Source organism: Zonotrichia albicollis, chromosome 17 (genome assembly GCF_047830755.1).
Source record: "Zonotrichia albicollis isolate bZonAlb1 chromosome 17, bZonAlb1.hap1, whole genome shotgun sequence".
In the NCBI taxonomy this organism is placed as follows: Eukaryota; Metazoa; Chordata; class Aves; order Passeriformes; family Passerellidae; genus Zonotrichia; species Zonotrichia albicollis.
This window is the reverse complement of record NC_133835.1, coordinates 7,136,291-7,161,703: the sequence shown is the minus strand read 5'-3', so window position 1 is coordinate 7,161,703 and position 25,413 is coordinate 7,136,291. Positions and strand designations below refer to the sequence as shown.

At 49.1% G+C, this 25,413-nt stretch overlaps 1 protein-coding gene across 5 annotated transcripts in view; it reads left to right on the top strand.

Moving 5' to 3' along the window:
- HNF4A (hepatocyte nuclear factor 4 alpha) overlaps nt 1–18,812 on the top strand; it is a 36,142-nt gene extending 17,330 nt beyond the window's left edge. For 2 of the 5 annotated variants that reach the window (XM_026796009.2, XM_074553444.1), the window contains exons 2-10: nt 3,277–3,451; nt 5,224–5,318; nt 7,359–7,465; nt 9,951–10,106; nt 12,994–13,081; nt 13,556–13,711; nt 14,758–14,994; nt 15,645–15,767; nt 16,417–18,812. In XM_026796009.2, the coding sequence (XP_026651810.1) occupies nt 3,277–3,451; nt 5,224–5,318; nt 7,359–7,465; nt 9,951–10,106; nt 12,994–13,081; nt 13,556–13,711; nt 14,758–14,994; nt 15,645–15,767; nt 16,417–16,559 (1,280 nt within the window). In that variant the 3' untranslated portion in view covers nt 16,560–18,812. Of the gene's footprint in view, nt 1–3,273; nt 3,452–5,223; nt 5,319–7,358; nt 7,466–9,950; nt 10,111–12,993; nt 13,082–13,555; nt 13,712–14,757; nt 14,995–15,644; nt 15,768–16,416 lie in introns of all 5 variants that reach the window. The other 3 variants (XM_074553445.1, XM_074553442.1, XM_074553443.1) reach the window with 2 other exon arrangements.
- Nucleotides 18,813–25,413: the final 6,601 nt, after the last annotated feature.

The following is a 25,413-nucleotide window of genomic DNA, read 5'->3' as shown; positions in this document are numbered from 1 at the left end:
GAGCTGTGTTTGGTACAGGTGGGATGGTGTCCAGCAGGCACACACCAGGAGCTGGCTGGAATGAGAGGTCCCCTCCAGACATTCAGCCCAGGGTGCTGGAGCTGAACATGGTGGAAGTCCCCCAGACCCCAGCCAAAATTTCTGCCTGAAGTGCTGTTGATGGTTTAGACAGACAACTGACCCTGTGCCTCTAGAGCTGAGAGCAGAAAGGCATTTAGCACCTGGTAAGGGTGAAAATCACTGCCAGAAGTGATTTAGGCACTGCCGCTGCAGCTGCTGTGAGCCACAGCCCTTCCCCAGTGCAGCACTGGGGTGTGGGGTGCCATCCCCTTCCCTGGCTCAGCCTCTAGTCAGAGGGACAAGGGGACATTGAGAGGATAGATAAATGTTCCCATCCCTTTAGGAGGGTAGCATCACACCTAACCCTGTAAAATTCACAATGCTGGCCCACCCATTCGGGGACCAAAGAGTCTTGGTGATTAAATGCTCAGAGATAAAAAGAGATTCCTCTCAAAGTCCCCCCTAAAGTCTCTCTAAATATGAGGTTAATGACTAAATGAAGCAACAGAAAGTGTCCCTCTGAGCCCTTTCCTTCCAGCCCAGGGCTGCTGGGCACCTCTGTCCCAGAAGGGCTGTGCTGGCTCTGTGGACTCTTCCATCACAGCCTGTGTGAGTCTTGCCTGAGTTATGGCTCTGCTCTGTCAGGGATGTAACACAGTGGTGCCAAAGTGGCTGTGGTGTGCCATAACCCCCCACCACTCCTGGTCCCGTCCCCTTCTCCACTCCTGGGGGCTGCTCCTACCCCTTCAGGTGCCTCTGGGCCACAAATTCTCCCCCTTTGGCTCTGCTGATACCCATCTGGACACTCTGGGACAAGCTCAGGCCCTGCTCCTTCCCCATGCCCCTCTCCCATCCAGCAAGCATCTGCACAAGGGGCTGTGGCCTGCCTGCCCCAGACCCAGGGCTCCATGGAGCAGAGGGACAGAATTCCCTGTGACAAGACCCAGTGTGACACTCCAGGGGTGGATGAGTCAGCTGGGGCAGGCAGCACCAACTCCTCTCCTCCTGGGCCCAGCTCCAGGCCAGGGACAGCCCTTGCTTCCAGGGCTGTTTTGGCACTGCCCTGGAAGACACACCTCCTGCAGGACCTCCACCTGCAGAACCTGTGCCTCTTTTTCTGGCCAAGGACTGCTCAGAGCCCAGCCACTGCCTGCCACAGCTCTGCAGCTCAGCCCCAGGGCAAGTTTGCCTCTCACAGGCAAAATGCATCCTGTGCTCAGACAGGCTCAGGGACCTCTTGAGCAGTCCTGTCCTAACACAATGCTCAGCTGTGAGGTCTCAAAGTCAGATTTTTTCTTTCTTCCATTTACCTTAACTCCAACCATTTGACTGCAGCAGCCAGAGCCCATATTTTTTGGCGCATATTTGTCAGAATAAACTTAATTGGAAAATTATCCATTAGGCAATAATTTCATTGTTGTTGACTATTAGGCTGAGATGTTGCAATTTCCTTGATAAGAGTGCCAGTTTTTCCTGCTCTATGTTCATCTGATTACAGCCTGATAGATTGCTAAAAAGGGATTTATCTGGGCTGCCACAGATATACAAGTAATGGGATTAGAGGCAGATCAGCTCTTCCTCTCACATCTAAGTCCTATGTTTAGCTGGAACTGGGAATTTGACTTTCTTTCTGGAGTGAGCTGCATTTAGCTGAGCCCTGGGGATATGCATGGAGGAAGGCTGTTTTCAGAAGCAAGCTGCTCCCAGGGACCAGAGACAGCCAGAACAGCCTTGGGAAGGCTCAGGGCTCTGGGAGTGGAGGCAGGAGCTTTGCACTGGTGCTGCTGGAGCTGCGTGACAGGGTGTGCCAGGCAAGGACACAGAGGCAGCAAAGTGACTCACAGAGAAATACAGGAGGGACACGAGGAATTGGAAAGAGAAAGCAGGCAGGGAAATAAAAGAAATTGCCAGAGGTAGGGAGCTCAAGAACCCCTGTGCTCACTCACTGCTGGTTCTGTGCCAGTTACTCCTGCTGAGGGGTGGCATGAGCAGGATGTGCAGCACCTGCTGAAACACCCCTTTCTCTGCAAAATAGAAGCTAAAAATGCAGCTCTGCCCCAGCCAGATTTGCCTTGGCCCCCCAGCAGCACAGCAGGGCTACCATGGGGAGCCCAGCTGGGACCAGCCCTTCTGCTGGGTGCCAGGTGGGAGCAGATGTGGTCCTTCCAGGGTGAGCCTTAACTCAGTCCCTACAAAAACCCAGAAATCAGGGGCCAATAGACTCAAGCATTAAAAATCTCAGCAGGTTTCTATGGCTTTGCAGATCCTGGGTATGATTTGTGACTGGCATTTCCACTGAGGGAGGGGGATGTGCCTGTGCTGACACAGAAAAACGTACATGGGAGGGGACAATTAGATCAACTGAATTAAGGGCTGATCCCTTCAGCCTTGAGATTTGTTTGGCTTGCTGGAGGGGTTTAGTGTAGCCCTTGTATGGTTTTTAGCCTTTCAGATGTCCTTTCCTCCGGAGCCTGCTGCAATTCCCTATCCTCCAAAAAAAGCCCTGCAGGTTCCAGTCCCCCTTGGTCTGTAAGGACTGCAAGACAAATGAATTTCCACTGTGATCCTACCAGACTCTGGAAGATACCCAGCCTACAGCCTTCTCCATGCCAGAGTGACACCTTTTTTCTTTAATCAGTCCTTCCTTGCATGGGTAGCCTTTGTCCATGTGAGTTTTCCAGCTGAAGTAATTTGAGTTTGGCTATTTAGCTGAAGTCTTGCTTTCCCAAAGAAGGGCTGTGCAGGCTGGAGCTCCATGCTTGGAGAAGGGAAGTGCTCAGGGCTGACTTGGGCTTTTTCAGTGCTAAAACACAAACACCTCCCTAACAAATTAGCTGCTCACCCTGAGCTGTAATGCCTCAGCTTTAACTCTGCATCAGCTTTTTCTCTGGCCACACTACTGCAGCCCAAAGTGTCTGCAAATCCCCGAGGAATTTTGGTTCTGCCCTGTGACTCCTGCACATGGGCTCCCACTTTATCTGAGCATTGCTGCTGCCAGACCTTTGGGAAGAGGGGTCTCACCATGGAATACAGGAAGTTTTAGTGCACCCTAAATGCAATTAAACACTGAGAGCTTACACACTCTCTCCTTACACACCTCTCACACAGCCAGGCTGCAGCTGCCTGGTTTCTCCAAAAATCTCTGACTCTAGCTGAGTTAGCAAATGCTGGCTGTTGTCTCACTGTCTTCTTCTTGCTGTGTCCTTCCCCAAGCAGACACATCTCCATCAGAAGCAGCCAGCCTCAGCAGCTCCAGCAGCCTTGGGGTGAGCACGCTGTGTGCCATCTGCGGGGACCGCGCCACCGGCAAGCACTACGGCGCCTCCAGCTGCGATGGCTGCAAAGGCTTCTTCAGGAGGAGCGTCAGGAAGAACCACATGTACTCCTGCAGGTGAGGACACAGGGCACAGAGACCCGTGGCTCACACAGGACAGACCCTCACAGCTCAATGGTAAAGCCCTCAAAGTGCAGCAGCACTGCCCTGCATCCTCCTCCACTTTCCCTGAGCTAAGCCCACAGCTGGCAGGGGTCAGTGACTGCCCTGACTTTGGGACTGATCATTGAAGAAAGACCCTGGGAGGTCCTGTCCCATACTTTAGGGGGTAAATCCCCCTGGGGGTTTGTTAGTTCACTATAGACATCCTATCCCTAATGGTTACTGAGTAGTCTCAGCTCCTGCATGTGACTCAGTTCTAGACTGTCCTTATTGACCATCCAGGCCATGTGTGCCTGCCATCCAGCTACAACGCTGCCACTGCCTGTTACATGACACAAAACACCTGAGGAGCACCATGAGGGGCAACATTACATGCAGTTTTTCTGAAGATGAGGCACTCATGTTGCTCCTGAAATTCATGCACTGCACCTCGTGCCATTGGGGGCAGCCCATGGCTCTCCTGTGCCATCAGCAGCTGTGATCTGCTCACTGCTGGCTTTGAGCAACTCACTTGTAGAAAATCACAAAGGAAAGCGAAGAATCCTCAGTTCACAGTTTCTAAATCCCTTGGGCTTTTTGAGTCAGTTGCTCCTGATGGCCTGACAGCCACATGGAGAGCATGAAGGGCCACATGACTCTAAAACCTGAGAGACAGAAGGAAGCCCCAGGTTTATGAGTGCCTGTGAAGCACACCATCATTTGCACCCCAGGGTTATTTAAGGTGGCTGCCCAGGGAGCCCCCTCCCCACAACTCCATCAGAAAAGCCAAGGTGCCCAGTTCTTTGAAAGCTGAGGCTTTTATATGCACTACAGGAATCTTTTAAGAGCTGCTTTCAGGCATCCATTTGGGCAAATCATAGCTTGGGGGTTTTAAAAAGCAGAGTAGAGGGAAGCCCTTTAAAAGCTACAGAACTCAGCATGGCTGGGAGCCCTTCTCCAGCTCTGTACTCCTTTCTCTTTACTCTGCAAACTGGATCAATCTGCTGTAAATTAGAGCAAATTTGCAAGTGAAATTCATACTGCAAGTGGCCACCAGCTCATGAGTCAGACACATGGGAGATCAGTTTTCCCCACCATGCACAGGGGATTTGGTGACACAAGCCTGGAGAGAAGGAGCTGATTTCTTCCCAAGTCCTCTGTGAAGTGCAAGTGACGGCAGAGCAGTTTGCAGAGCAGCAATGCTGTCCAGAGATCAGAAAAAACCTCTGAGAATCCCACATGTAGCCTTGGAGAGATGCTGGGACTTAAACTGACTTCTTAACCTCACAAATGGGCTACTACAACCTTCCACCTCTTTTAAAAATTCACAATAAAGGCTTTCTTCCTTCTCTTCTACTGGGGTCTAACTCACAACAGCAGCTTCCAAGTTGGTTCCAAGTTGAGTTGACCCACCTAGATCACACTTTTAATTTCCCTGGGGTTTGTTAGTCAACTACAGAAATCCTATCCCTAATGGTTACTGAGTAGTCTCAGCTCCTGTGTCTGACTCAGTTCTAGTCTGTCCTTATTGAACATCCAGAGGCACAGGAGAAAGCTGAGATTTTGATGCCAAAAGGAAACCACAGGTTAAAGCAAAAGTGGAAAAATCAGAGATTGAAGCTCCTTTCTCAGGGTGAGCCTCTGGGAACTTTCTCTGAGCATGTCTTGGAGCTTGGGGCTCTGTCTTGTCCTGCCTTTAGGCTCAGTCTGGCTGCTCCTCACACCTTCCTGCCTTCCTTCCCTCCCAGGTTTAACAGGCAGTGTGTGGTAGACAAAGACAAGAGGAACCAGTGCCGGTACTGCAGGCTGAAGAAGTGCTTCCGAGCAGGGATGAAGAAGGAAGGTGGGTGCCTCTGCCTTCCCCAGCAGCAGTCCCTCACCCCTGGGTGTGTTTGGGGAAGCCCTGCAGCCAAGGCTGCTCCCTGCCAGGTGCACACGTGCCCAGCCACCTCAGCCCTGTGTTCCCTGTGCTGTGCTCTCCTGGGCACACATCCTGACCCTGACCACAGGGGGATTTAGGGAGGGTCCTGTGTCTCACAACTGCCCATGTTTGTGCACACAAATCACACCCAGGGCTCTCCAGCTCACACTGACACACCAGCACCTGGGCTCCCACACTGCCAGTCCACTGGAGGGGTTTGGGAATGATTCTGCACATCACTGAGGAGCAGAAACTTCAAAGAAGGCCTAGGAATTTGGTAAAACTGCTCCAAGTGCTGTTATCCCAGAGTGACCACAAAAGTCACACTGACATTTTCCACCTTTTTTTCCTGATAGATATATAGGTTCTTGGTGACCCTCTGCAGAGAGGCAGTGAGTTCAGTTCAGTTTCAGTCACAGCAGAAAGGATCCAGAGTAAAGTGGAGAATTTTTGCTATTTAAATGTATGAAAAGAGTAGAGATATCCCTACATGGCCCATGCTCACCCCTCAGCTCCCCTACCTCCCTTTCTCTGCAGCCCCTACAGGTCCCCATGGCAGGATTCTCCTCTTGTTTAGCCCTGTTTTGAGAAAGGGCAGGAGAACCTGGTGGCCTTGATGGTGCTCCTGTTAGTGGAGGGACAAACTGCCAGGGCAGAGGCATCCCATAGAACTCACCCCACTCATGTCTCACTCATGGGAGGCATTCAGCCCTGTTATTCCATACAGGGAAATTAAACCCCTTGCTCCTCCCAGTTCACACTGTCTTAAGGAGGAACTTTGGAGTAAAAGGGTCGTTGAAGACAACAGGGAAGTACCAGTGTTATGTTGGTGGCTGCAGGAAGACCTCTGAGCAGGAACATTTACTCCTTGCAAAAGGAGATGAGGTATCACAAGCAACTTTTCTTAACTTTTCCTGAAGAATATAGGAATCCTCCTCTCCATGCAGCTCATCCCCTGCCCAGAGCTGTGCTGTTGTCTGTTAATATTCAATAGAAGTTACATTAGGTGCATGACCAGCTAATACTGAGCAAACATTTGGAAAACATCGTGGCATGACTGAACTCGGGGGCCTGCTACTGATAACAAGCAGCATAACCTTGAGAGCTCCTATTTACAGCCGCTGACTGCAGGGCTTTTCTCCTGGCCCAGCCTCATTATTGCTTTTTATCAGCTGGATTTATACATGGAGAACGTATCAATGCAGAGAGCCACCAGCCCAAGGCAGGGACTGTGCTGTTTCCCCTGCCATGGATCAATAGCTTATTTGAGCAGATGGCTCTGAGTGGCGTGGCCAGGGTGACTTAGAGCCAGCCCAGGCCTCGTGACAGACAGAGCAGGCAAATCCTCCCCCTCCAAGCCTTCAAGACTAGACCAAGCAGGGAGGCACACTGGGGTCAAACCTGCCCTGGGATGGTTTTATAATAAGGTATGAGAGAGCTCTTTTGCTCTGGGTGGATCAGCAGGAGTAGTTCTGCACTTCCTTCCTTATTGTAGTTGAGACAGAAGTTTTCCAACTACACCTACCCAGTGCAAGAGCTTTTCTGAATGGAGCTCACAGGAGTCATGTGGGCAAGGAAACCTTGCAGATACTCCTCCATTTCACACATCAGCTCTGGGCTGCATACATGAGCATGGCCATCGTTTCAAACCCCATATCACGAAATCAAAAAACTCAGATCCTTTGCCAGGAAATTTTCCCCACCAAACTCTACAGGTGTTTTGGGTTCTGAATCAACCCCATCCCTGGAAAGTCTAATAAAGCAAATAAGAAATCAGATCCACCAGATGCAGTCAGCTCTCACTGGCATCCACCCCAAACCAGACACAGCTGCACCTCCGCCCTGCCTGGCAGGGAAGCTGGGAAACTGCAGCTAAGGAAGGGGAACGCCAGAAGTCTGTGCTAGTTTTCAGTGTGCATTGCCATGAACCACCTGCAGCTCAGCCAAAATCCTCTCTTGCAGCTGTACAGAACGAACGGGACCGAATCAGCACTCGCAGATCAAGTTACGAGGACAGCAGCCTGCCCTCCATCAATGCCCTCCTGCATGCAGAAGCCCTGGCACAGCAGGTATCTCTTCTTCCTTATCAAATACGAAAGCATCAGGCACTACCTGGTGTGTAGAGCCAGCTGAGTATTTAATAGCCAAGTCTTCAAATTATCACCTCTTTTCTAAGTGGATTATCTGCCAACTCAACACTGATTTTTCAGAAAGCATTTGTTACCTGAAACCATCCCTTTGAATCTCCTTAGTCCAGAACTCAGTTGTAACAATACACAGTGATTTGTTCTGCTTTAATGGGACACAGGAAGGCTGGAGAGCCTGATGGAAGAAAGTAGGGTAGAATCATTGCAATCCAAAGAGCTGTGGCTGCCTAAGCCCACGAGGGGCTGGCCTTGCATGAGCAGCCTCCCTTCCCCAGAGCTGTTAGGAACTTTGGATTCCTGCACAGTTTCACAAGCAATCAGTTTCCTGCTTGTTTTATGCAGATACCTTTTCCAGTGCTTGCCTGAAATTCCCTGTTTCCACTCACATACTGCCAAGATTCGTTTCCTAGAGTGTTCACATTGCAAAGATGACTCTGATTTAAGAGGCTGGATACTGCAAGGGGTGTACACAGCTCTGGGAGGACACAGGACAGGATGGGTGCACACAGCCTGCAGGGAGGATTTGTCTGTAAGAACAAGTGATGAGGATGGAGCTGTGCTGGAGGCAGGAGCTGCCACTCTTCATGGAGCTGGGGAGAACAGAACTCTGTGTCCTGGGGAAAACGAGTAGGGGATTGAGTTGGCAGTCCATGCTGCTTCAAGGGTCACACTGCCCTGAAGGCTGCCCTGGGAGATGCTCCAGGACAGGACGTGCTGTGCTCTGGGCTCCACAAGAGGCTCAGGCTGTAAGGTCCATTTCCCTAAGGAGAGGATATGCCAGAATGGCCAAGGGCCAATCCTGTACACAAAAAATACATTCAATCTCATCCCACATCTCACCTTGTCATATGCAGGCCTGAATATATTTATATACTCTATAAAAATAAGACTGATGCTGCTCCCAGAGGTGTGAGATAATGGGGTCTCCAGTCACCAAATCTATAAGAGAGGGACATCTCTGGGGCTCAGAGAGAGTCCTGCAGTGCCATCACATGAAAGCAGGGTCTGCTGATAAAAACGACAGCCATGGACAAATCCAGGGGAGCTCCTGCTCTCCCACAGAGCACAGAGAGATTCATTAAACAAGGCAGGCTCCAGCACGGTAATTGGTAACTTTTATGTGCCTTGCTAATTAGAACAAGATACTGCTGAGGAGCTGCTTTCTCCAAGATCTAGGGTCACTCACCCAGAGGTCTTTATTTATTTGCTAAGCCTTCCGGGCCCTCTGATTAGGGTAATACATGGTGAGATTTTTACAATCTTATTTATTCAATAATAGCTGGTGAGCTGGAAAGCCTCCAGGTAATGCAACCTGAAAAAAAAAATGCAGGTGGCATTTGAATTCCATTTCCTTGGGAAGGCCAGCAGGGTCCAAGCTGAAAATGCTGGCAGGAATAGGACAGGAAGAGCTGATTTTGTACAAGAGCACAGAGGGCAGGCAGAGGGCAGTGATGGGGTTGAGTTATTTGCTTACAGAAGCATGAGGATAAAGTAGTGACTAAGGGCAAATTTTTAGATGACCTGGGTGAGCAGCTATGCATGAGAACCAGGCAGGAGGTTGGGTGCCTGGTTTGGGGGAGATGTTCTGTCCAGCTCTGTGTGACAGCACTTGCAGAGTTGTCAGGGTTGTCCTTTGCAAATGAAGTGGCAATCACAAATAATTTGCCATGTAACAAATGTCACCTGTGTTGTGGGCATGTTTGAACTTGCCCAGTTTTGCCAAAAGGACCTATAAAACAATGGGAGGTGGGAGACTGTTATCTTTAAAGTCTGTCCTTAGCTATTCAGAGTGGGTGATGCCAAATGTTAATGACCTGGTGCTAGAGAAAGCAATGTCACACCTAGAAAGCTGTGGCCTGGTGAGCTCATGATGGCTCAGGAGAGGAGCAGAGCCTGCTCTCCTCCTGTGGAAAGCAGACAGGGCAGCTCTGGCCAAGCCCTGCCTCTGGAGCAGGCTGGAAGGGGGAGCAGCTCTCTGCACTTTGGTTGGGACCAAGTAGCTTGTGCAGCAGCACTGGGTGGATGTGTCCTTTCTGCTGGTGAGCCTGACTGCCACACAAGCCCCTCTGTTCCCCCCTGGATCCTGACTGAGCACATTTGCTCAGTGGGAGGAAGATCCTGGCTTTAGGAATGTTTCCTCTGTGCTTTCCAGTCTGTTCAAGGCATTGCAGTTTACCAAGATGATCCACAGCCTCTGCTCTGCAGTTTCATGTTCACAGTTCCCCAAGCTGATCTGACTTTAAATGAGTCTTGTTGGGTCACCTGTTCTGGGAGCTGGATGTGTGCAACAGAAGAATGTAATTATAATTTCTGGAGTCTGCATCAACACAACCCATGGGCTGGGGATTTTCCTCTCTGTGGTTCCTCTGGGGCACTGAGAGCTGAAGGATCTCTCCTCTCCTTCCAGATATCATCCCCTGTTCCTGTGCTCAATGGAGACATCCGAGGGAAGAAGATTGCCAATATTTCTGACGTGTGTGAGTCCATGAAGCAGCAGCTGCTGGTGCTGGTGGAGTGGGCCAAGTACATCCCCCCCTTCTGTGAGCTGCCCCTGGATGACCAGGCAAGTCCCCCCATCCACCCCACCTCGCTCTGCCCTGGTAAAGGCAGCAGGGAGCTAAAACCAGCTGAGACCTTCAGAGAAACTGCTCATTGTGCACTCTGTTATCCTGACTGCTGCAGCTGATTGGGAGCAGCATCCATACAATGCCAGCCCAGGCCAGGAATCCATACAATGCCAGCACGGGCCACTTGCATGTGCCTCTAATCAGCCCATAAGCACAGCCAGATAACACTGAGCTTGAATTAGCTCATTATCAGATGAGCATTTTGGGGTCAGCCAGTCATTTATTAATTATGGTTTGCACAGCACTTTGAAAACTTGAAGTGCTTGTCAAATGCTTGGGGTAATCAGAATTAGCAGGAGAGATTTCTGGCCTAAGGTTTGCCCAAAATTTAAAATCTGCCTGTCTCTTGCTGCTTCCTGCCTAGGGGTATGTTTGTACCCATGCTCCCAGCACGGAATTTTGAAGCTGTACACTAGTTTGCTCCCAAGGCAGTGGAAAATCTTTTTTTCCAGGATTAAAAAGCAAGGATATATTTGCATTTAACAGAAATTACTAAAATGGCATTTGTGGGTTCCCTAATGAAGATAATCACAGTGAGTTTGGTGTCCTCTGTAGAAATGCACTGCAGGATCTCAGGCAAAGCTCAAAGAGGTACAAGGAGAGGCCTCCTGTGGATGTCTGAATTTCAGAGGTCTCCAACAGGTGTTGAAGGAATGTGTGCTCAGCCTTGAGCAGCACATGTGGCTGGGATAGCACTTCTGACACGTCCTGTCACAGGCAGGAAAGTATTTCCAGTCTGTCCAGTGTACACAACCAGCATGTGTTCTCTTCAGCTAGGACCAGTCTCCAGCCCTATTGACCTAGAGGTAATTTTTATATAACGAAGAAAAAGGATATCCAGTTAAGAGTGTCCAGCCGATGAAAAACCCCTAAGTCTTAAATCTGAGCTAAATCTTTAGTACCCACCCAGCAGCACCCAGAGCTCTGGGGAATTCAGTGCTCTTAAAATGGGAGCCTGTTTCCTTCTTTTCTATTCTGTGCAAGTGCTAAATTGTTGAAAATGATAACAAAGCTGTTAAACTGCTACGGAAAATACAATTCGTAATTTATGAAAACCACAATGGACTCCAATGGCAAATGCCATTTACACAGCATATACAAATAAATAGGTTGCAGCCCAGCACAGACCTGGGGCAGCTCTGCACAACCCATCACATCCTTGTGCCATTTGGAACAGAGGCCCTAAACCTGGCCAATAACTGCAAACTACAGCAACTTCCATGTGAGCTCATTTTACAGTTGTGGGGCTGCAAAATTCCTCAAAGGAGAAAACAAAGCCTAAAGATGGCACAGTTTGAGCCCTGCCTTCCCACAAGGGAGAGGCTGCTCCATGAAACAGATCTCCTTTTGTAGAAAAGATCATACCAACCCCTCATGGTCCTTCTGCACCAGAATGTCATAACTACCATGTTTGATGGGGCAAAGATATTTCATCTCAAAGTTCAAGTTCTGCTGTGTTGTGCTACAAATGTATACTTATCCTAGCTCACAATGGAATGATGTATCTCAGGTTCATCACTGCAAGAAAAAATATCAAATGAGATGGTTTGGCCTTCTTGAAGTAATTCACTTTAACCCTGCTCAAACAAGGAAATTCTATGGACACAAAAAAGGTGGTTATAAACTGAACCTTCTTGCCTTTGCAATAGGCAGGAAATTTTTAGGTGAGAGCTTCACTCTCTCCTGGGACTGGCAGTTTTTTCCTTGTCATAGCTTTGTCAGGTAGGAAAGCTCAGTTTTGTGCAGCTCTGATAATTCCAACAGCTCAGTTAACATATCCACCCATGTTTGGACAGGGATAGAGAGAGGCTAGATTTGGGCATCTAGATAAAGATTCCCCAGTATCATGTGTGCACAGTCTTTTTGCAAGGATCTCTATTTATTTTGCATAACCTTTTTTACCATCTGGGGTGAAAAAAAAGCCAAAAACTCCTCTCCTAAACATCAGCATCTTTCCTAATCAGAGCTCTCTTCTATGGGTGATGTGTTCTCCTTGCATTCCTGGTAGGGTAAGACTTGGCTTGGCTTGACAGATGCTGAGGGTAACACACTGGAAAAGTGGACCATTCCCATCAGGACATACTTTTCAGCATTTCTCTATTAATGTTTAATGATTGTTTTCTCCAGCAGAAGGTCCTGGCTGGACATTAAGAAGTCTCTGTGTCAGGATGTCCAATTGTTAACTTCTCTTTCTGCCTAAATCTCTGAAATTTTTAACTGAAGGAGGGCAAAAGATTCAGAACATTCTCAGGAGCCACTGGAGGGTGTAAAGTGAAACACTTCAATCATTAACATCAGAGGAGAAAAACATCCCTTTGGCTTCCCTGTCCCAGTTCCTGTGGCTGTGCAGGGGATGAGTGGCCAGGGGGTGACCCCACTGGCCAGCTGGACATGGGTGCCCATGGGTGTGATTGCAGTGGGAGGTGGGCACAGCCCAGAGGGACAGCAAGGTCCAGCAGCAGGGGTTGCACTTCTCCTCACTTCCCAGGATGGAGTGTGGTCTCTGGCTCTGCAGGAGCTGTCTGCAAACAGCCCACACTGGTGGGAGCTCCTGGGACAGTCTAGCATGCTCCTGCTCATGGCCTGTGTCCTGAATATGGGATATTTCAGGTGCTGTCTCCTACCTGCTGGTTCTGCTGGATTTGTAACTGGTTTAGCACAGAGCATTATTTGATCTCTTTCTCTGCCTGTAACAGAAGAGGAACCCTCACTCCCATCCTCGAGTGCAGTACAGGAATGCTGAGCTTTCCCTCTTGCTGACATGAAATCACAGCTTTGTCTCAGACTCTGCATCACCCAAATAACTTTTCCCTGCCCTTGCAGGTAGCACTGCTACGTGCACACGCAGGGGAGCATCTGTTACTGGGAGTTGCCAAGAGGTCCATGGTGTTCAAGGATGTCTTGCTGCTAGGTAAAAATTTCACTTCTGCTACCAGCCCATCTGCTTCTGTGACACTTCCCTGCTGGGATGAAGGAGAGGGTGGTTCAGTGTTTGTGGACATCATTTTTGCAAGGTGGTGGCTTGAGCTGTTCTGTAGTTTAGCAAGCCCAGCACAACTTTTGGGTGCAGCTAGGCCTGGCTGACATTGACATCAAGGCCATGAGGTGTGACAAAACTGGGGACTGTTGGGGGCTGTGGTGGGATTCAGAAAAAAGCTCTCCTTGATCAGCTTTTTCTCACTTGAATGGCTCCTGTGTAATGAGAAGCTGCTCTAGTAAAACAGATCAAAGTTTCTCGTGCTCTGAGACAGAGTAGGGCCTAAAGGAGGAACTTCCTAATTCTTCCACCCCCAAAATTATCTCATCATTATCTACCTGCATTTTGAACTCCCTGTCACCCCAGCTAAGTTTGAGCAATGATAAGGTGATGGTGTCTGTGCTGCAGGCAATGATCACATCATCCCACGGAACTGCCCCGAGCTGGTGGAGGTGAACCGTGTGGCCATCCGCATCCTGGACGAGCTGGTGCTGCCCTTCCAGGAGCTGCAGATAGATGACAATGAATATGCCTGCCTGAAAGCCATCATCTTCTTTGACCCAGGTATGCCCCAGCTTGGGGAGGGTTTCCATCAGAGGGGTCTAGTCTGGATTATGCTGACAAACACCAGTCCTGAGTGGTGGAAAAGCTGCCTGGTCTCCTCTCTGGGCCAAACTGTTCTTAGAGAGGGAGGACAGAAGTAAGTCTTGAGAAAAATTGTCCAGTGCTGTTAGAGTAGCTTTTTTGAGCTAGATCTTATAAGCTTTTGGAGGGCTATAACACACTTACGATAGCTCAGCTACTTTTGGAAGCATAAAAATCAGCAAGATGGCTTCTGTTGCAGTGTTAAAAACAAAAAGGTTTAATAAATGACAAAATAACAGAGAAAAACTGAGTCAAGTGTAGGAAGTCCTTGCTCTTAGTATAACACAAAAGCGATTAGTTTCTTTGTTCACTTCCTTTTCTAGTAAATTGCCTAAGCTTCTGTCCAATTAGCTATCCTAAGTTTGAGGTGAAGTCTTCTAAGCCTATGAAGTAGTTTTTTCACCTAATTAAAGAGAGCAACTTCTAGGCTTCTTTCCTTTTTAAGGAGACAAAAAATAGTTTTGTCACTCCGTCAACAAAGAACACACTCCTATAGGTAGCTATGATATTTTATGAAAAATCCCTTCGCTAGGATTTTTCTCTTGAGAAGCTGGAGGCCTCAGGAACAAAATGTACACAATAATTATCTGCTGCTGTGGAATGCAACAGGTGCATCTTTGATTAGTCTCATGTGGTTGTTTCTAATCAATGGCCAATCACAGTCAGCTGTCTTGGACCGTCTAGTCAGTCACAAGATTTTATTATCATTCCATTCTATTGCTTGCTAGGCTTCTGATGAAATCCTTTCTTCTATTCTTTTGGTATAGTTTTAATATATATCATAAAATAATAAATTAGCCTTCTGAAACATAGAGTCAACATTCTCAGGTGGGGATTGCCTGCAAACTTCCATATCCTGTCCATCCTAGCAGACAATGGGCAATCAGAGGCAGCTCCCCTCAGGCTGTGCCCAGCTGTCCCTGACAGGCAGCAGCCTGGAGAATTGGCTGTGTGGGTCATTGCAGATGCCAAGGGGCTGAGTGACCCGTCCAAGATCAAGAGGATGCGGTACCAGGTGCAGGTGAGCCTGGAGGATTACATCAATGACCGGCAGTACGACTCGCGGGGCCGCTTCGGGGAGCTGCTGCTGCTGCTGCCCGTGCTGCAGAGCATCACCTGGCAGATGATCGAGCAGATCCAGTTCGTCAAGCTCTTTGGCATGGCTAAGATTGACAACCTGCTGCAGGAGATGCTGCTGGGAGGTGAGTGCTTGAGGGTCTGACAAGAGGTCTCTCGGCATTCCCTGACTGTTGTCCCCTTGAGACCCTCCTTGGTCACTGCTCCCTATCTAGCAAAGTTAGAGACAGCCAGTCTGCAGGACTTACACAAAATCATCTCCCCTGTCCTTGACAGGGGTAACCAAGGGTCCTCTACTTCTTCTCACCTAAAGAGAGCACCAGCCATTCCTCTGCTTACAGAGAGGCACCCCCAGCCCTCTGCACAAAGACAAACTTTGCTGTGCACCCCCAGACTCCTACCTGGCAGCCATTTCACCAATCCTCCTCTTTCAGAAGGGACTCATCAAAACAAAAAGGTCTGAAAGCTCAGGCTGAAGGAACATACTAGATTTTCTAGTGGGAGCATCCAATGGGACAAAACAAAATGAAAAGTTCCCACTGTGCTATTCTGCATGTGGAAGTGTGACTAAAGAACATAATCCTGTATGAGAGGACATGCAGGCAGTAGGCAGGGGTCAGTTCAAGTCATGCATGGAGGAAAAAGGGAAGGGTGTTCTTCAGTCACCTGTGCGCAAATGTGCACAAAGCCTTGGACATTTGGGTGCAGTGGTTGGGCCCGTCTGAACTGTCTCCTTCTGCCATTGTAGCAATTAATGTCTCCTGCATGTTCTTAGGTTCATCAAGCGAGACGCCACACACCCACCACCACCTGCACCCTCACCTGATCCAGGAGAACCTGGGAACAAACGTCATTGTGGCCAACACAATGCCTCCTCAGATGCACAATGGGCAGATGTGTGAGTATATCCAGAGACAGAGAGCTCCTGGGAGAAACCAGGAGCTTTCCAGTGTGCCTGTGGAGGTAGTTTCTACCTTGCATGGAAATCTGCAAGAAAGACAAAGTCTCTGGTAATGAGTGTGTGAGAAATTCCTATGCAGAAAGGAGGGAAAGACAAACAGAGAGGTGGGTTAGATTAGATTAGGCCAGACTAACTGATTCAACAAGATACTCCTTGGCAGACTGCAATTTTACATAGCCCTTAAGGGATGAATGATCCTATCCAGAGCTTAGTGAAATCAGTGGAAAGGCTCCCCTTCCCTTGAGTGGTTCAGACACACCTCAGTTTGTCCTCTGCAAAAACACAGGAGGATCTGGGCCACCACATGGGGCCACCACTGGGGACCCTGTGCTGAGATAAGCTTGGTTGACCAAAAATGTGGTTAGTAGAGGTCAAAATGTCAGCAAAATACCCTTATTTGATGTTGGTTATTGTGGTTCTCCTGGGGCATCAAACCATGCCTGTGTGTCTGGGCTGCCCTACAGTAAACACACAAGCCCATAAGAGCCTCTGCTGTGCTGACACCTGAACCCTGCACGACTGAGGACACATCCCAGTGCTGTCAGGTTTGTGAAGCCCTCTTTTAATTCACTTTCTCTCTCTTCAGCTACTCCAGAAACTCCACAGCCCTCTCCACCCGCGGGCTCAGGATCAGAGCAGTACAAGCTGCTGCCTGGAGCCATTGCAACCGTGGCCAAGCAGCCCACGTCCATCCCACAGCCTGCCATCACAAAACAGGAGGTCATCTAGCAAACCCCACCCAGCCAGCCTCCTTCAGAGCACCGTGTGGGAGAAAAGCCCAAACTGACTCTGCCACTGTGAAAAGAGAAGCCACCCAGAGGGCCCTGGGCACGGACACACGGACTTGCTTTTTGGACTGACCACCACCAGAAGGTGTCTTCCTGCAGCTACGGACAGCACGTGCCATGGGCAGCCCCAGAGTCCCAGAACTAAGGCTGAAGCCTTGCCAAAACCCTCAGTCCTTGTAAGGAGGGCCAGATTCCTGCCTCCTTCTGCGGAGAGGTGGCAGTGACTGCCTGGGGACAGGCTGCTGCCCCACTGCCACCTCAGCACTGGTTCAGCCACAGCAGACCTCATGAACGAGAATTCCCTGTGCCGTGGGAGTGGAGGGCTTCCCTCCCACAGCCATGCCAGCCCCCTGACAGTCCCCAGCCCAGCCAGACTTGGTGGAGGTGGAAGCTCCCCCCGGAGCAGCACAGCAGGTGAAGCACATGGGGTTTGCCCAGGCAGCACTGCCAGAACTGCTCCTCAGCCTTGGCTAGTCCCAGGTCTTTGCATGGTGTCACCCACCAGCACACTAAGCCCCCCAGCCAGACCTAACAAATCTTTTCAGCTGATGCTGGGGCAAAGTCTGGCCCACCAAGATACTCCACTATTTGGATCCCTCTGCCTCTTGAGGGGTTTCAATATTTCTGTGCCATGCCTGCCCTCTGACCACAATGCTCAGAGAGGCAACCACTTCCAAGCCCTTCCCTTGCAGCACTCACTGCCTCCTGGCAATCAGAGGGACCACGGGATTCCAGAGATTTCAGCTAATGGGGTGGGTTCACCCCTTTACAGGCTGGCATCACTGCCCAAATATCACTGCCCCAACTATTGCTTGTAGTATGGATGCCTGTTTGGCATGCCTGTTTGGAAGGAAGCAGGGGACAGATGTAGGAAGGGGAAAGACCTATGGGGTGAGAAGAGCTTAAGCCTCACGGGTTGGACCAAGTTGTTGGGCTTTCTGAGTGCTGGGAGCATTGTGACCCAGGATCTCAGTACAGACCCAACTTAATGCTAAGATATGCCACACAATCCACTTCTCTAGTGCAGTGCCACTCCTTCAGCTTAGAGAGTGGCTGATAACAGATTTATAGTTCTTCATAACATGATAGGAATTCGTTATGACTCCTTCAGACCTCAGAGTGTTTGAGAGCACCAACCTCAAAAATACAATTCTTGGGGTCCTGCAGAGTAAAGCCACAGAGGTCAAGCAATAACCCAAGCCCCTTGGGTCTGCCCCAGCCTTGGGTGTGCCCACCCTGCTCTGCTCCCTCCTGCCCCTGCTCCTCTGTGCCTGCCTGTGCCAAAACCCTGCGGATCTGACCTTTGGTTTACAGCTGAAAGCAGGAAAGGAGCCCTCCTGCTGCAGGTGCCAGCAGGGCTGGAGCTCCCAGAGCCCTGCACCACGGCAGGCCTGAGTCCCTGCTGGCCTCTCAGGAGGATGAGGATGGTGGCCCTATGGCTGCCAAGAGGTCTCTGGTGGGGACAAATCTGAGCCAGCTCAGCCAGAGGAGCTGCAGGTCTGTCCCCTGATTTCCAATGCAAAATGAAACCCCTCATGCTGGCAGTGTCAGAGGTGCTGTATGGTCCCAGTGCTGGTGGCATCGTACCAAGTAATTTATTGCAATGATGAATCCAATCATTTTCTGTAAATTATTTTGTAAATCACATTGATTATTTATAATTGGGAGATTAAATGCAAAAAAACCCCCAACCCTGTAATAACCAGGCTGTCTTTTCCAACTGCAGCAACCTTTTTTCCTGTACGTAGACATACTTTGTGGGGAATCCTTTTTGGTCCATTTGCACCAAGTATTCCTCGATATTGTACATTAATTTTTGCTGGTTTCTGCCTTCCAATGGAAACAGAAGAATATTTCTTCACAAGAGTTTGTATTCATAAAAAAAAGGAAAAAAAGAGAAAAATAAATGCAAAAATATTTTCTAACTTTTCCCAGACAGATGGATTTCTTTCTTCTGGGAGGATTTATTTTAAATAAAGGGGCTAACCTCCCTGTTGGTCTGAGCACAAAGCATATGTGTATGGAGAAAAAAGCCCAAACAAGTGTTTGATGCTGTTGCCAGCTGTCACTATTTCCTGGCAAGCCCAATGTGTCTGTCCTGAAGCCACGTGTGCTGGAATCATAAGATTGAATGGCAATCCCAATTTTCATTAAAAGAAAAACAAACATGGAGAATAAATATTTGCTTTCATGATTCCAGGGAGCTTAAAGGCTTGGAGTAACCACATTCTGAAAGCCAAGCAAAGGAGGCTAGAATATATTATTCACATTTCAAACATGTTCATTTTATGTCCCTCTTGTGTTTCAAAGGTAATTTCTGAGCACTTTGGGGTGGGTGATTGTTCTTTTTTTCAAACACAGCCACCCTACTGCTGGCAGCAGGTGGGAGCCAGGCTGAGCCTATGGGGCACAGTAAGATGATCAAGTGAAAATCAACTTATCACTGGCTGTAAAGATGAAGAAATACACTGGCAATTAGAGAAGGCTCTTAATGACCTGCTTTCCTGACCATGGGAGGCTGTGCTCAGCTGTAGCATGCCCAGGAAGAGAACAGGAAGAGAGGAGAGGGGTGTAGATGGCTGTAAAGATTAGGTCTCTGGGAAGGAACAACATCCAGCATTTCCAGCTCTGCCTGCAGGAGCTGGCCCTCATTTACCCGATCTCCTGCCCCTGATGAGAGTCAAGGTGGGCAGTCTCATCCTAGGTACGAGGGATGAGAAGCAGCCCAGTTTTCCATCCCATTAGCACAACCATGGTGTCCCAGTGACAGTCATGCTGGTGAAAAATCAGCAGGGATGAGATCCAGACTGTGTTTGAGGGCTGTGTGGAGACACCATTTAGAGCCTGTCTCCTGTCTCTCCACTCTGAGTCAAGGACAGATCTCAAATAACCTGCCCTCACTACCTGTGTGCCTGTGATGACCCAGAGCCCCAGCACCACTGCTGAATGCCTACACAAAGGAACTAAAGGACGTGTTATCCCAGCACACACAGGACTGAGTGGTTAGTCCAGTCAAGGGAAAGAAAAGGACTTCATTAATTTTAAAATAAAAAAACCCTGGGACTCCTCTGCTGTGATTCATGGTTGGTTTTACCAGGGTAAATGCCCTAAAAACTCCATATATGTAATATCGAATCTTTGAAGCAATAAACTCCCCTGGGCTCCTTCCCATGAATTGCTCTATCAAGGTTGCCCTTTACCTGGTTAATCTTAAATCAGTGCACTTCCTACAGGAGATTTCTTATTGCTGGATTCAGCTCACTTGGGAAAAAACCCCATGAAATGTCCCAGAAGCAACCTTGTCCTTAATTGGCATCCTCAATCCCAACTCTCACCTCCTTTGTCCCTGCAGCCTGGAATCACCCTGAAACACTGATCTTGCCACTCCTGGGCTGTGTTTTACCCTGCTGGGTTCCCTGGAGCCATGGGCCATGTCCCATGTCACAGGAGGTGGCTGCTCTGAGGATTGGCCTTTGACACACAGCTTCTCTTACATTGTTTTTGAACACAAGAGTTCTCTGTGCCTGCAGCTCAACCTAGGGATGATTTCCTGGAGAGCATCATCTCCAGCTGAGGAATCTTTTCAGCATGTCCAAGCAAAGATCTGTGAAAGTGGTATTTTTAGGTCCTTTGGCCACCATGAAATGCATTCTTTTCATATTCCTTATATAACTTCCATCTGAAAGAGCCAGCAGGCTTTGGAGCCTTTTCCACAGCTTTCATATCTTAGTGGGAGCGGGGGAGGAAAAAGGCAAACAAGTTTTATGGCCTGCATATCATCCCTGAAAAAAGCAACTATTGCTGCTATTAAACTCACAAGTGCACACACAGGCACAGATAATCATGAACACCAAGAGGCAGCAGGGACAGCTCAGCAACGTGGCACTGCTGAGCCAGGCAATTCCATGTGCCAGGCTGGCCACTTCCCTCTGGGCTCAATGCAAATATCACCAACCAGCTGGGGAGCTCAGGCCACACACTGCACAGTCCTTTCCACTCAGAGAGGCTGCAGGAGGAATGGTAAGGTGTGGGTATGTCTAAAATCCCTCAGAGAGGCTGCAGGAGGGATGGTAAGTTGTGGGTATGTCTAAAATGCCTCAGAGAGGCTGCAGGAGGGATGGTAAGGTGTGGGTATGTCTAAAATCCCTCTCCCCATTCCAAAGTGAGGTGTGACCCTGACAATCATAAACACACCTAGCACCTGAAAAATTGCCAGCCAGGCCAATAAAAATGGCAATATATTGTCAGTTTCGTTATGTGAGAGCGAGCAGGAGAGCTTGGCACAAACAACCCTGCAGTCACAACCTGCAGTGCAGTGTCCTGTGAGAGGGAAGAGGCTGCTGGCACCAAGAGTGCTCCCAGTTCAAACCCAGGGGAAGAAGAGCTCTGAGTCAAACCCAGGTCTGGGATAGAAGGTGGTTTGGGAACTGTATTTCCTAGGTTTACTCTGGCTTTGGATCTGGAGTGATGCCAGGCTTGTCTGATCATGGCCAAAACCTTCCAGAGGCCTGAGGGCACCCTAACCTGGGGTTTAGTTGTGGATTACACAAAACCCTGGGCTCTGTCTCCACTCCAGCCCTCCCATTTGGTGGCTGGAACCTGCAGTCCCTTGGGACCCCATGGACTCACAAGACCAGGGACCCCTTGTGAGCCTGGGGGACCCTACAGCAGATGAGGGGTCTGGGGGAGCTGTTGTGATTCTCCAGCTCCTCCTAGAAACTGCTCTGGTGCAAGAAACAGCACAAGGGCTGCCTGAGGGAATGCCTGGACAGACACCCAGCACAGAAAGCATCCCAAGTCAGACAGGAATTCCTCTCTCTGCTGCCAAGCCAGGTGTCAGCACTGGCTGGAACAGGACATGTTCCCCCTCACTGACGGGTAAAGTCATTACAATAAAGTAACCCATAATACTGTGATCCTTTCCAGGACTCTCCAAAACACCACTGTGCCTTAAAAGCACTTTTAAATTAATCCTGCTGATGGGTTACTCACCATTAACCACTGACATGGAGCACACTGGCTCAAGCATATCCTGGAATCCACTCAGAGTTGATTTGCAGGGACAAGCCACTGAGAAAAAAGCTTGAGGGAGAAGCAGCAAAGAGAAACCTCAGTGCCAAACCCAGAATGCCTGACTCAGACCTACAGCACTTCCAGCACAGATAAACCATTGGGATCCTTGCTGCTGAGTGGGTTTTAGCCCTCTCTTAACAATATTCTGAGGTGTGGGATTAGAGTGGCATTTTCTCACCTGGGAGAGCACACAGGAGACCTGCTGTACGGCACACCCATTGAGGAGGCAGTGGAGACAGCTCCAGCATTCCAGGCTCTTAATTTTCTGTTGAAATCCTACTATTTCTTGCATGAAGCCCCTCACCTCACAGCCCACCATGCAGCTGACTTCCTTCACCCCAAAGATGTGCAAAAATATCACTCAGGGGTTACTCTAAAACCCAGCCCTGTTTCACTCCTTCCCACTGATTTATGGGCTTCTGATGAACCCCAGGCTGAAAGCCCCAAGAGCTGAAGCACCCAGTCCAACCTCATTCTGCCCCTGGAAGGATTCCTCCACCATTTACCAACTGGTTCCTTGCAGGAGCAAACCTGAGTGTTTCTGACAGCCTGTGCCATGGAGGGGCTGCAAGGAGCAGGGACCCAGGGCAGCCCCATCACAGCCCCTCTCAAGGGTTAATCCTTCCAGGGACACATCCTGCCTCTGAGACAGCTGCTCTCCTTCCAAAAAGCATTCTCCATGATGAAAAGCAGTGAAAGGAAATGCTCAGCTCAGAGCAAACTGGGCGTTGGACTAGATGACCTTTAAAGGTTCCTTCCAACCTAAGTTATTCTGTGATTCTATAAAATTAAACTGCAGAAATCCTGTAATATTTAAAACATTCAGAAGTCCTGCCAAGCACATTCCTCACCAAGCTTTTGCAAAAACACTGCTCATCTTGAGGCTGGTAAAGCCAAGGAGAGGGGAAGTGTTCTCTCAAAGCCTGGGCTGGGTAAGGCTGTGTGTGTGTGTGTGTGTCGCACCACACACTGGGGTTCTGGGGGTCTGTCAGCACCTTAGCACAGCTTTGTGGGCCTGGGTGGTGCTGCCTGCCTGTATGCAGTTGCTTTGGCAGCAGATGCTACAGATTTGTGTGCATTTGCACATCAGTGCCTGTTTCCACAGCTGTGTGTGGGGGTCTGGTGTGCCATCTGTGCCTGGGGAGGGCATGAGCAGATCAGGGAGGGTCCCCTGCAGCCCAGTGTGTGCTGCTCCCAGCTGAGGCTCCCATCTGTGAGATCCACTCCTCACACCACCACACACAGGGTGACAGCAGGCATGGAAGCTGTCCTGGAGGATGCACACTTCCAGGCTTTGAGAGGAATATTGACAGTCATTTAGGGGATATTTTCTTAGTCACCCCATCCTCTGAGCACAGAGGATTGTATCACAGGCAGGCACCATGTCTGGAGCCTGGCACAGCCCTGCCTGGGGTGATTTGTAGGGACTGCTGCTCCCCTCCAGTCCTTCCCATTCTGCTGCACTGGTGCAGGAGGAGCAGCTCAGGTCCCTGGCACTCAGGCAGACCTGGTCCAGCCCTGCAGCACGAGTGGCTCTCTGCTCTGATGCTGTTACCCAAAAGAGTTCTGTAGTTTGTGGGGCCCAGAGGTTCCACCTGCAACCCAAGGACCAGAGCCCCTCCTGGACTGAACTGCTCCCAGATTATCTTTATGACAGGACTGTTAGGTTTGCACAGTTTAGTGATTTAATATCAGTTTAAAGCCTTCTCTGTGAGCAGTGCTGTTTGAAGTCATGCTCTCGCTTTTCAGCCTCAGCTTGCCAAGACTGTAAAACGTTTATTGCTAATGGTGGAAAAGCTTAAAGAAGCCAAGATAACTTTCCCAGGCTGGGTATTAAGACTGGGATAGGATAAGTAAATAAGTGAAGAGTATTACATGGACTTCATTAAATATCAACCAACACCAACAGCCACTCATTTATAACACAACGGCAGAGCATGGGAGCACCCAGAGAGCTGAGAAAGGCATGAATCATATGTGATAGGAGAGAAGAACATGAGAAGGGCTGGATTCCCCACGGGGCTCCAGGTGTGGTTCTCAAGGTCACAACAGAACTCCTGACAAAAATTCCTGCAAAGAATGCAGGTTGGGATCTGATGGAGTGGCACAGTTGGTGGGGTTCATCTCCTCTCAGTTGTGGGCATGTGGTGCAGCATGTCCTTCTCCCTTCAGATGCAGTGGACAAGGACAAAACTCCTTCCTAGCTGTAGCCTTTAAATTCAGGCTACAGCTATCACATCTCCTGGGACTGTCAGTTCCTAGATGTTTGTTTTCAGTTTTTAGCTTTTACTTCCTTATAGACAGGTTCTGCCTTTACTGGTTTCTAGTCACAGGATGCCAGCACCAGGAAGAGTAAATTACAGAAGCTCTTGCTACAGTTCCTGTGATTTCCTGTGCCAGTATTTTCAAACTCCCCCAACAACTTGGCTTGATGCTTGAACCCCCCCACTTCCATTCACCACCCACTGCTCTCCATGAGTTCAACATTCTCCACATAAAAAACCTGAGGTAAGGCAGTCACTTCATTTGGGGGCAACCCCCAGATTATATTCCACTCCCAGCTCTTCCTCACTGTGCAGTATCCTCACTTCTACTTTCCTTCATCATTCTCTCTCACCTGCCTAAGGCTCTTGCTCTTATTTTAATTTTATTGTCCATATCTGTCTTGATTGTTACTGATTCTCCCTTATTTCCTGCCCTCCTTGTTCCCCAAAACAGAGCTTCATTCACATGTTACTACCTCTTTCAAACATCCCTGCTCACTTCTAACACCCTGTTGCAGCAGCCATTAACCAGTCAGGACTGGAACTGTCACCTCCCAGCTGAATTTTCCTCCCTTGTTTGAGAGGTGCAAATTCCAAGCAGATTTTGCAACCTTTAGCATAAATTCCTGTTTGCAGCTCCAGTACTTCCCAGCTGTTTGGTGTTTTGAAGCCTTTTCTCAGATCAGCAATTAGGTGCATCAGGTGATCTAGGAAATTCTGTCATGCCTTCAGCTGGGAGGCCACAGATCCATGTCCACAGCACACACCTGAGACTACAGGTCCCACCTGGCCGCTTCTGTCATGTCTCTGTGCCCAGGAGCTGCATGAATGCAAATGGCAGCAATGCAAAATCTCTTGTCCTCCTGAGGTCCCTTCCAACCTCATTTATCCCACAAATCTGCTGGAAAGGGCACGGAGCAACATCACAAACAGGCCCAGTTTACTCAAATCCAAACTGGACCCAGCTTTCTAGGTTGCACCCAGATCTGGTGTCACAGACACATTTTATGAAAAATCCTTTCCTTAGGATTTCTTCTCCTGAGAAGCTGAGAAGCCTCAGGAACGAAATGTTTACAATGATTATCTGCTGCTGTGGAATGCAACAGGTGCATCTGTGATTGGTCTCATGTGGTTGTTTCTAATTAATGGCCAATCACAGTGAGCTGGCTCAGACTCTGTCTGAGACACAAGCCTTTGTTATCTTCTTTCTTCTTCTATTCTTAGCTAGCCTTCTGATGAAATTATTTCTTCTATTGTTTTAGTATAGTTTTAATATAATATATATCATAAAATAATAAATCAGCCTTCTGAAACATGGAGTCAGATCCTCATGTCTTCCCTCATCCTCGGACCCCTGTGAACACTGTCACAGTCTGGGTTTTTACCATGAGCACAGGCTGGAATGAATGTGCTCCCCTTCCCTGGAACAGCTCTGTGCAGGTGACACCGGTGACACAC